Below are 12,609 nucleotides of genomic sequence, written 5' to 3' on the forward strand. Positions count from 1 at the left end.
AAATGTTTAGCCACTGACTTTTTACCAGACAGCAATATTAATAAGGAAGACAAGATAGAAGGCTCATTAATACAGTTATCAAATCAGACCAGGCCTTTTTGTCTATATCCCACCTTTGGTCAAAGGTTATAGCATTCCTACCCTGTTGTCTTTAGTCTCTTCCCCACCTACCCTGGCTTAAAAAAACAATACAAAACAAAACATTTTTTTCTGCCCTAATAATGACAGCTCCCCAGCACAGGGCAATAGGACTCAATGGGACTTTGAATCTTTCATTTTTTTTTTTTTTTTATGAAAATACTGGAAATCCTGAGAGCTTGTGACCACTCATAATTTAATAGTTTCTTAGTGACAGAACCTGGTCATGTATTCAAATACAGTGCTTTTTCTACAAGAGCCCAATAACATAGTGAATATAGCCTTTAATCATGGATGTATCAAAACACTTAGAACTCAGTCTGAGATATGAGACACTCAGAATTCACTAGCCTTGACAGACCTATTTGATATAGAAAATTCTTTCTCCGTGCCCAGGTATTTAAGCAAGAGGATCGTTCATATATATTTTTTATTCTAGAAAATCTCTTTGCATCCTAAAAATTCCCAAGTAAATTAATTGCCTAAGTCAGGATAGCTTAAGAAAATGTTGCCTTTAGAAGATATTTCCCCAGGCTGGAATTTTAATTATCACAATTAAATTTGTACCTTATTTAACCATTCAGCTGAGGACTGGATATGATTTCTAGCCAGCTTTCATGGAAAATTCTATTACAAGTTTTGCAAGAAGGAGGCAGCCAATGACTCTTTTAATTGCACAAGTTACTAAAGGCTTGAAGCTTGTATTTTTTAATATTATTTACTGTTTTCTGACATGTAACATATCTCATTGTTTATTATCTATTTCCTCTAGTATAATTTAAGCTTCATAGGGGCAAGGAATTCCTTCTCTTTTTTTTTTGTTTTATTTTTATTTTTTTACTTCTGTATCACTATTGCCCTGCACTGCACTTACTATATAGAAAGTAGTCTATATATTTTCATTAAGTGCATAAAGGAAAGTCTAGAAATACTATCTCTGCTTATACTGCATTGTAGCTATGGCATTTTTCAAAACTAAATATTCTATATTTCATTTGGAATATCAATTTTTAGACATTCTATATAAATTCCCCATAATGGGAAATTTAACCTCCAAAATGCTTCTTTAAGAATTGTTTACAAGAAATTTTCTATGAAGAAATATCTATAAAGAACATATTCCTAATGTGAGATATTTAATTTAAAAGGGAATGGGCAGGGTAATTTTATATTGAATATCAACTACAATGTCATAATTATTTTATTAACCTTTCTCCTAATTTCAGCAAGATCACACTTTATGCATGCCATATTAGTGAGAATGTACTCTGTTTTAAAGTTCACCTAAGAAGGTGCTTTTTCCAACATTTGTAAAACATATCGAATCTTGTTCCTATGAACTTTTCTTATTGTCAGTACTTAGAGTAGTTATAATGTTTAAAATCAAAGAGTACCTCTATCTCAGATTCAGATATAGTCCTGTTTTCTTTCCTGCCTTTTCCACATTTTACAATTTCTCCAGTAATTTTGACAGTTAAGCCAAACTGATCTTCTGAGACTGTGAATCATGAAATTTTCACATATTTTCTAATTACTAAATGATGAGATGGATATGATACCAGAGAGGTTTAAAATGATGAGCTAAATTGAGAAAATATGATTTTTAGCAAACCACAGTAGGTTAGAGGAAAGAGTAATTAAAATGTGAATTTTAACTATGGCTACGATAAGAGAGTAAAACAAAGTTTTTACCAGCTACTTTAAGCTTTTCTACCTTGATTTCTACAGATCCCAAAACATTTTTCTTTCTATGGAAAGAACAGAGAGAGATTGGAGGATGTCCTAGAGTTTAATTTTCTATTATTTTGGTTGAATATGTAATTTCAAAGATAAAGTTGAATGGATTGGTTTTAAAGAATGGTTATAGTTACTTTATGTACAGAATTACTAATTCTGCAGAGTGATTTGTAATTTGTCTTTTGGAAGGTGTGTCCATTAAGAAAACTACAATGATTAGTTACATATGGCCAATGAGATATGTCGAAAGTCTTTATAAGACAAGCTTACAAACAAAAACCCAGAAAATCATTCATGGGGCATGATGTCATTTAAAATCTGAAATCTTAAAACCTACAGTTACATTTCATAGGCTGCACTTGGGGGCAAGTTCCCCAAAACTTGCAAAAGTGTTTATTTAGTTTGGGGATTAGGCCTTGGAGCTCAAATGGTCAAACCTGTTTTCAACATTCCTGTGTCCCAAACTTTAATGAGTATTCTTTTCTGGGCAACAAAATTCCATGGCAGCAACACGTTTTTATTATATTTTCTATAGTAACACATTTACCCAGGACCCACGGTAATATCATCCACTCGACGATGGTTGGTGGTGGACCTTGCCTGTTCAAGTCTGACCTGTCGATGTGCTGAGAGGCAAGCAGCAGCAGGAACAAAAAAGTCAAATAGGACGCTGTATGGCAGATGAACTTGATAAAGGGCTTTCTGATGAACAGTCCCAGTGGGCTTTTAGGAGCTATAAGATAGCACACAGAGAAGACGGGAAAAAGGAGTCCTATTATGAAACACGTCACCATCTTCACTGCCCAGTGTCGTCTCCTCCAGCCTGGGAACTCATCATACCAGCGAGATGCAAGCAGTTGTTGACAGTTGGGCTGAGCAACAAACTACACAGAAAGGAAAGGAAAAGCAAGAGTCAGTGTCACATATGGTGGATTCAGTTCATCAGTAAGACCACAGATTTATCTTTAAAGCCAGAAGTTCTGCTTTAAATAATTTTATGTTGGGTGCCTGGCTGGCTCAGTTGGTAGAGCAAATGATTCTTGATTGTGGGGTTGTGAGTTTGAGCCCCACCTTGGGGGCAGAGATCACTTAAAAATAAAATTTCTTAAAAATTAATAATTTTATATTTAAATAATCATTAAGTCCTTTAACTCATTCTGTGAATAAAGCCTCTTTCTCTTTATGTAATATTTTATACCCAAGGCATAGTGCTATGGGCTTAGTCAGATGTGACAGAAATCATGGTTGTACAGATGTAAAAATACAGATGGAGAACAAGAATAGTCATAGGACACACTGATGAGTGAGCAAATTTGTGTACAAAGGCATACAACACACACACACACATATATATGTACGTATATATATGATATATATATATATATGGCGGAAGAAAAGATGTCGATAGTGCTTGTTTCTTAGTTTACTGGTTGTTTTCTGGTTATGACATTATACAAGATTTCATTTTTATATTTATGTATACTTTTAACATTTTCTATGATAAATACTATCTTTTTATCATCAGAAAAAATAATTATACTTTTAATTGGGTTGAGACATTCAGAAAAACATACATGAAAGCATATTAGGATTACCAGAATGTAAATCATCGTAGCTGAATTTGGTGGAAATAAAACCTATACTTGCCTAAGTATAATCAATTACCATATACCAAACATTTCACAAACATAGCATTGTTTTATCTTGCCAACACTTTGGGGATATAGCATAGACGTTACTCTCTTTTAAGGATGAGGATACAGGGTGTTATAAGAGGTCAGTAAATTTATTTAAGGGTACATATGTAGTAAGTGATAAAACATTTGAGTAACTGGTCCGGGACTTTTTTTTTATGCACACTACATTTCTCACTGGGACTGACGGCTAGGCATTAATATAAATTCAGAGGGAATTATTTCTTCCAGATGGAATGGTCCAAGAATGCTGCCCAGTGGATCTGGCTTTGAAGGGGCAGATTTGTATAAGCAGAGAGGAGAAGGGGAAGGCAATTAAAGGCAAGGTATGGGGAGAGAGAGAACATACTCTGGGAAGAAGTGTTTAAGGGATGCCCCATGGGCACTATTGACTGAAGGAGAAGCTTTAGTGTCTTGTAAGGGACTTGGAGAAGTTCCTTTGATATTCTTTTTTGTCTTCGGTTTTAGCCTGTATAGATCTCCTTGAGACAAGACTTGCCCTTACTCTTTTTTGGTGGTAAGCAAGCAAAAAATCCCTGGGTTCACATAATCCCATGATTATCACAAACTAAAAGCTCTTTGAGAGTGAAAGGAGAGAAAGGATGATGGACTAAAAGAGAAATTCAGTAGTTGAGATGTGCAAACATATCAACTGGACATGAAATGATTTTTCATGCAACTGTTTCTCATCACTTTGTCTTGGATACTCTACTCATCAAAGGGCACAGAGGGCAAAAAATATGTAATAAATCAAATTTATAATAATGTGCTTAGTAAATATAGATAAAATAGAACTGCGTTTCATCAAGACTTAGATCATGAGGGCTGTCTTCATTACTTTGAAAGTAATTAGTAAAATCAAATTTTATAACCCAAAGAATAGCTTTTCTTAACACAGTCCTTGCCTATTATTCTGGTCAAAGTCGGGCATCTGGAAGTCAAAATAGAGTTCTTGCTGATATATATGCAGAGTAATGGCAAAGAATGGTAAGTCGTTAAGCCCTGTCCTTTTTAAGAGTTGTCCCTCCAGCACATACAGGATCCTTCCCACCAGGGTTCTATAAACAAATCAGTCTTTCATCTTCTTTCAATTTTTTTTCATATAAAACATTTCTCATACTACTAGAATTCAGCACAACTGAAAGACCTTAATAAAAGGGAGTTAAACTTCCAGAAAATGCAAGATTTAACAAGCAGTTGCTAGAATATCTCATTAATCCTCACACACTGAAGAAACACTATAAGGGACTAAGTATGAATGATATATTTAATACATGCAGGAAAAGTGAAAGAAAGGTACGTACTTTGTTCAAGATGATCTGGGTGAATACTAGGACTTATAACCTCTGCCCTTCTTGGCCAAAATCTCATTACAGCATGGAACACCCCAGGACAATTGAGCAAATAGCTTTACTAGGAACATTTAAGGTTTTCTCAGATAAATGTTTCTGTTGCCTAATACACATGTATAGACTGTGTTAAATTATCCAGAAGAAGCAAACTATTTAGTCCTTCTAGGAACACCTGCATTGCCAAGCAGTAGGTTAGCCTTCGTTCTTACTAATACTTTTTTTCTTAAAAGGTTTTTTTTTTTTTTAATTATTGTAAACTATACATCTGTGCTTAATTAATGGACAGTGTACACAATTTTCTTCTAGACACAGACACAATGAAACTTATACAGACCTAAAGAATAGAAATAGGATTATAAGAAGAGCAGGGGTGAGTGTACATAATATACAAGTTTCCCCAAATTTGGATATTATTTGACTACAAATTTGTTCTAATCATAGGATTAAAATAAACCAAAAAGTATTCCTAAGAATCACTGTAAATCTAAATGCCCTCACAATGGTTTTGCATCCTCCTTCTACTACACCTGTTCACTACATGTCTACACCCGCATTTTCCATGAAAAAAAAGTGGGTTTCATGGTTAAATTAGTTACCAAAATAAGAATTAAAAGAATTAAACTTCTATACTACAGGGTTTTGTAGAGTCTTTAATTGCTAAAGTGGATTAAAACATTCCATTCTCTCATTCCTTCCTCTTTCCATTTTTCTTTTTTTCTTTCCTTCATGCTCTACTCTGTACTTCATCTCTTGTCTCCTCCTTCCTTTCTTTCTCTCATCCCCAACCCCCAGCCTCTTGGTTTATTTGGCTTATTTAGAGAGACACAGCTTTACCCCAACTCCCTCTGAAAGACACCTTCAGAGAGGGCCATCCTATCTCTCACACCTGCCACTGGCCCATTCCAGCAAAGCCCTTTCCAGATGGGCCTTCACATTGCCTGCAGCATGCCGGGAGCCCAGAGCCTCTGCCTCTTCTGCTTCATCTTTCTACTGCACATTGAGTCACAGGAACACCCTTCCCAGGACTGGGGGAAGTAGGGTATCTCTTCAGGCAACACTCTTTTCTCCCTACAGCTATTGGCCAATTCTAGCACGACTACAGCCATCCCATTAAAATTCATATTAAAACATTAGGAACATTCAAATTCACATTGGTGCCATGCATTTATAAAAGACACTAGAAGAAAAAAAGGAAAAACTTCCTATCCCTCTCTTTCAGTAACCTTTAAAAGAATTTCAAAAGCCCGTTCTCATGATTATTTATCAAATCCTTGAGTCATGGAATTTGATATACTGAAGAAACTGTAAAGATTACTGATCTAATTTTTACAAATAAAGAGAAATCTGGTATGAATGATTTTAAAACAACTACTCAAAATACTAAAGCAACCAACAAATCAACACCATAAAGGAAACAAACAAAAATGATGAAAGAGGATAAAGAAAGACTTACTTTTACCACAAAGTAAAAACAAACAAACAAACAAACAAACAAACAAAAAATACCCCAAACTCAAAACCAAACAGACCAAGAAGCCTCACTACTACATGGGCAGGTATTAAATATTAATTGGATATGCATGTAATAAACAGAAGAGAGTTCCAAAATTAATGAAGCCCTAGTAATTAAAATGAATATAGATTTACTTGGTATTTGTCTCAGTGTTTGTATTTTATCTTTCAGTTTTGAAGTGCTTTTTATAGCTTAAAAATTTGTATCCAAAGTTCAGACTGCAGTCATATTCTCTATAAGAGCAAAATCGAGATTCTGGGAACAGCCAACCTGGCTACTTTATGCATCTTGAGTAAGTGGGATAGATACATGAGAGTTGAGAATTGACTTGAGTCTCAAGAGAATTGAAACTTTTGAGGTGAATGTATTATAGTGATTTACATACAGACAATCTGATTTCTTTGCTTAAAAAGGACCACAGTTTCCTCTGGGTCTTACTGTTTATTTCTGAGCAATTAAAAAATAATCTATATCCTTTGGGGTTTTATTTCCTCTGCCCAGGAATGCTTTTCAGCAGCTCATTTTGTAATGTTGATAGCAAGGTTTAAGGATTATTGGTAGGCAAGGAGCTTTAGGGAATTATTTTGTCCATAACTAAAAACCACTTCTTCAACTTCAATCCCAAATTTCCTTCATAGTTCCCAAGGCCCTTTAACCACGTGAGTCTCTCCCTGTTTCTTAGAGATAGCTTTAGCTGTGTTCCTCATTAAAACAATGTTGGTCTCCTGGAGCACAGTCATACTATGTAACTGCTCAGACGCTGCTACTTTATTAATCAAACATCATTTTCACCTTGTCTTCCCTACTTTATTTACTTATTTATTTAAAAAAAAATTTTTTTTTCAATGTTTATTTATTTTTGGGACAGAGAGACAGAGCATGAATGGGGGAGGGGCAGAGAGAGAGGGAGACACAGAATCAGAAACAGGCTCCAGGCTCTGAGCCATCAGCCCAGAGCCTGACGCGGGGCTCGAACTCACGGACCGCGAGATCGTGACCTGGCTGAAGTCGGACGCTTAACCGACTGCGCCACCCAGGTGCCCCTTGTCCTCCCTACTTTAATTAAACCAATAGCATCATCTATGAGTCGGACATTGGCTAGATAAGTGGGGAGAGGACCCAGATCTGTTAAGAACCAGATATATCTGTCTTCTAGGAACTCAACATACGTTGGGGACTGATCGTGTGACCAGTCCTCCGGTTTTTCTAATATTTTCTATTTTTCTATTTTTTGCTTTCCTCACTTAAGGTCAGTCTTCTTACTGAGGTTATAAACAGGCAAATTTAGTTCAGTGAAGATGCCTTAGCTGTCATATGCACAGAAGTCACACATCTGGCACACATTCTCTGGTCCAGATTAGTGTAATTTAACAGGACAGTATATGATGTGCTAAAAAAGAGGTAGAGTATAGGAGGGATTGTGCCCAACATGAAGTAATCTGAGAAAACTGAAGACAGGAACAGGATTTGCTAGTTAATTCTGAAATAACAGGTAGAATTTTGATAGGCACAGCAGTAGGTGGGTGTATTTTAATTTAGATTTAGAGACTATCATCTTAAAAGCTTCAGGATGGAGACAGGTATGTTCAGATGAGCTATCCCTTGAGCTAGAAGGTCATCATCAATGGTGAATATACCAGTGACACGGTGTGAAGGGAAACCGTAGTCATATTTTGAGACGTCGGTGAAAATGTTTATTGAGGCAATGCTTCAGTCTAGATCCTTGATGCTCAGTATGGGCTGAGGCCAGTGGCACTGGTTTCAACTGGAAGCTCATCAGCTATGCAAAATATTAGGTCCCACTCAGGACTTGCTGAATAAGATCGACATTTGACAGTGTGCTTCCTATGAATGTTAACATTTGATAAACACTGGCTGAAAGGATTTTATGTCTAACGAAGTTTTATTTAGCTCTGTTGTATCTGATAAATGCTTCCAGAGTAGTTTTAATTCAATGTAAATACACATTTGAACACTTACGAATCTCAAGAGCAAATCTGTTTGTGAGGGAGTAGGGGTACTCGGGTGTGTGGTGTGTATTTGTGTGCAGGAGTTTGCTTTCAGCTAAATCCAGCTATGAGTGGTATGAGAACTTGGGTGAGGGGAACCAGCCACAGAGTGGGGCATTCTCAAAATTGAGTAAGCAACAGGGTTGCCTGGAGGCTTGGTACAAACCATGTTCCTGAGCCCCACCCCGGTATTTCTGATTCAGTAGGTTCAAGGTGAAGCCCTGAACTTTGCATTTCTACCAAGTTGCCATGTGATGCTGCTGTTGGGGATGCAGAGACAAATGATAAGAACCACTGTTTTACAGAACAACACTTTTTAAATAATATAGGATAGTCTTCCAGTTTTTCCAACTTTTTCTATTTTTCTAATTTGTTCTTTCCTTACCTAAATCAATCCTCTTATTGAGGTTATGAACAGGCAAATTTAGTTCATGAAGATGCCTTTGCTGTCAGATGCATAGAAGTTACACATCTAGCACATATTCTGTGGTACAGATTGGTGTAATATCTAATTACAGGAATAAACACAAAAATATTAAGAGTCATCCCCATCAAGTCACTGAACTGTAGTGCAGACAGAACAGCTGAACACAGTGCAGTGGTAGCCAGAGGATAACAGCTGACTAATTCACCATATAAATGCCTGGAAAGACCTAGACCAGCATGAAACAGACTGGGATGCAATGAATAGGAGAGACATGAGTAGATTTAAGAACCTGGATCAGAAAAGGAGAAAAAAAATTCTCATACCTAGTTTCTGACAGATCTTTACCCTATGCATCACCATCATGACCTTACAGTAAAATGACAAATCATATTGTCTCTATATAATATATTTGGATGTTGTAGAGATTAAGAAGGTACAAGCCTTGGAACAGCCCACTGGGATCTGAATCCTGATCTGCTGTTTCCTGATTGTGTGAATGTTAATAAATTATTAAATTTTCAATGTGATTTTTTCCCTGATATGTGGGGATAATAGATTTTTTCCCTGATATGTGGGGATAATAATCACTTACCATATAAGGTTATTATAAAATTAATTGCACTAGTACATGAAGAATACAGCAGTTCCTAGATGATACTTATGTTCAATAAGTGCTAGGCATTACTATTATTGTATATACACACATATATTTACATGCACAAGAATATGTGTATACACACATATGTCCATATACATACACAGTTACATAGTCGTCTTTTAAAAAAAATGTTTATTTATTTATCTTGAGAGAGAGAGAGAATAAGAGTGAGCAGGGGAGGGCCTGAGAGGGAGGTAGAGACAGAATCCTAAGCAGGTTCCACACTGTCAGCGTGGAGCCTGACACGGGGCTTGACCTCACAAACTGTGAGATCATGACCTGAGCTGAAATTGAGTTGGACACTCAACTGACTGAGCCACCTGGGTGCCCCACAGTTATCCATGGTTTTATAGTAAAATATATAATACTTATTCATTTTCTGAATTTTACAGAGTATTGCTGTTATGTCAGTTGATATATATATTTACATATTATATAACCTCATTTTAATTAATGGAATGTCACAAAATAGGGGATTAGTTTTAAAAGATTCTATAGGGAACTTACTTTAAGGAGACGGTAATAATTATTCAAGCATAAGGTAATACCAATACGGTAAATAGTTGACTGAGTTTTTATTAGACTCATTAAAAGGTAAAAAATCAGTGAAGATTCAATCATACCTGAGAAGGAATTGGCAAAAAAGCTTGAGATAAGCCAAGAAGACTGATTAGAGTCTGTTCTCTGCAAACTTATCGGCCAACAAACCCCTTGACTCTGTCAAGTTCAAAGAATCTCCCATCTAGTCATCAAATCACCTGATTACTCTCCTTGGACTTAAATGTCAAATTCATATTTGCAAATTGGGACTCAAGGAGTAGCTCAAAGCACATTTCTAGGGCATCAGTTCTGATTGTCTCCACATACAGAAGGGAAGATGACAACTGAACTCCATCTGATCGTGTTGGCGAGGCAGGGGCAGGATTTAACTTCTTACATCATTTCTGGGCCTAAATTCAAAATTGGTTTGGCAACTGAGCTGGGATATGAGTGGGCAGTAATGGGAAGTTGAAAATGCAGAGGCAAAAGGAATAAGGTAGGAGGTGATAAAGCCAATGTTGAATACATTAAATTATTGAACATGGCAAATAAACAAAACCCAATATAGGTAATGGGAAGGTAGAGTTAATAGATATTGTTCTCTGAAAATCACAAAGGGCAGCATTTGGTAGAAATTCCCTATCTGTTCATCAATACCTCTCTTCAAGATATATGTGAAAGACTGTTTTAAACTGTCATGGAAGGTAGATGAAAAACTGCCAGCTATTTCTAGGTGGCTACCTAGAAGTTTTCTTAAAAAATGAAGAGAGGCGTGGAGGTAGACAATTATACAGTTTTGAAGAAACCACCATTTGACTCTGGCTCATGTAGGGGAATAGGAGGGGAGAACGGTAGATGGAAAATGGAAGCAGGTTTGGTCCTGATCCCAGCCAGCCAGTTCCCACCTCTGGGCCAGTTCCCACCCCTGATGAGCCACCAACAGTTTCTGCTCTGAGAAGCAGCACAAAGGGTGCTCCACTTTTACTCAGAAACTCCCAGGGAGACTTTTACTGAGGACCAAAATCTGCTCCCCTCTCTCCCATTGGAACAAGAATCCAGAAGGGAAAAAAGAGACACAATGGGAATGAATACTAGTTATCCTTATGAGATGAAACAGTATGGTTCCTTTTTTCCTCCTTCCCTTCCCTTTTAATGTAACATCAAACATATATTTCTGAGAAAATTAAATTGTACAAGACCCTGCACAATAGGGTGTTCTTTATACCTTCTTTTCAGAAACAACGGTTGACATTATAGAACACAGTCCCTCCTCTACTCTGCCAATTTATACTCATAAATGATATAAGTGTAGAGTTATATTTGTTTCAAATGTGTTAGATCCTATAAGCAGATAAGTTTTTCACTCTAGTCTCAAGGTCAAGAATAAAGTCATTTCCTTTATGCTCACTAATCTCTTTTCCTGCCACTGAACTCCTTTCTGCCTCCCTGACAACAGCTCCTCAGACTATCTCGGCTAACACATTTCCTGGGCTAAAAATAACACTCAGTTGTTAATTATCTGTTTATTGAGGTTGGAATGAATTTAACTAGTCTACAATGGGGAAAGGAAGGCTATGTGTTTTGGAAACAGCAGAGCCCACACAGTAACTGACCAGCCGGCACTTTCTGCTCCAACGTGTAGGACAACAGAGGGGAGAGCTGAACATAAACAGCACATAAAAGCGCCAGAGAAGAAAACAGTTTCATGTGCCTCAGCCAGTCTCTGACATTACTCTCTAAAGCTGAGAAGAATATGGATAAAGTGTTTGTTCCAGAGGAATTATTCCTTGGTGTCCTTTTTCATTCCTTCTCCCTCTCTCTCCTCCCTCATCTCATTGTCACCCACGTGTGTTTGTCTGCAGAGTTCCTTTCATGTTGCCCTCCTCTCCATCCCCTCTGCCCTATCTCCAACCTAGTTCTTCATTTCTCTCAATGATTATTAACTAATGGGCTTCCCTCTCTCTCTCTCTTTTGAAATGACTGAAATTATGTTCTTAAAAGTGAGATTATCATTTTCTGGATTTCTATTTCCCATGAGTACAAGCGTTGCTCGTTCACATCCTGGTCTGGGTAGCCTTATGGTAACTCTCTGAGTTAATGCACATCTCAGTCAGTACAGATAGATCATGAAGCATGTGTGAAGAATGACCTGAAAACAAGGAATAAACTGTTATATAAGAGGAAATTAGTTACTGAAAACTTAGACCTGTACCCATCGTTAGGAATTCTTCAAAGGAACTCAACCTGCAACCCAAAGGAAAGGAGGGCACATAAGAATGTTACTGATTTTTCTAACCCAGGGTACTTCTAGCCTTGTGAATATTAAAAGTTTTTGCATATAAACTAGATCTTCAGGTGATTCCTAAGGCTTAATTAAAATAGAGTTGCTCATTGTATTAGTTTCCTAGGACTGCCATAACAAAGTACCACAAACTGGGTGGCTTAAAGCAATAGAATTTATTAGCTCACAGTCTAGAGGCTTAAAGTCCAAAATCAGCATGTTAAGAAGAAAGCTGTACTCCCTCTAAGACTTTGGGTGGA

At 36.9% G+C, this 12,609-nt stretch overlaps 1 protein-coding gene across 5 annotated transcripts in view; it reads right to left on the bottom strand.

Annotated features, from left to right (window-relative positions):
- Positions 1-12,609, bottom strand: part of TRPC4 (transient receptor potential cation channel subfamily C member 4) — a 200,141-nt gene that overhangs the window by 54,016 nt on the left and 133,516 nt on the right. For all 5 annotated transcript variants that reach the window (XM_045474781.1, XM_045474773.1, XM_045474753.1 and 2 more), the window contains one exon: positions 2,423-2,759. In XM_045474781.1, the coding sequence (XP_045330737.1) occupies positions 2,423-2,759 (337 nt within the window). The remainder of the gene's footprint in view (positions 1-2,422; positions 2,760-12,609) is intronic.

This window comes from Leopardus geoffroyi, chromosome A1, assembly GCF_018350155.1.
Source record: "Leopardus geoffroyi isolate Oge1 chromosome A1, O.geoffroyi_Oge1_pat1.0, whole genome shotgun sequence".
NCBI lineage: Eukaryota > Metazoa > Chordata > Mammalia > Carnivora > Felidae > Leopardus > Leopardus geoffroyi.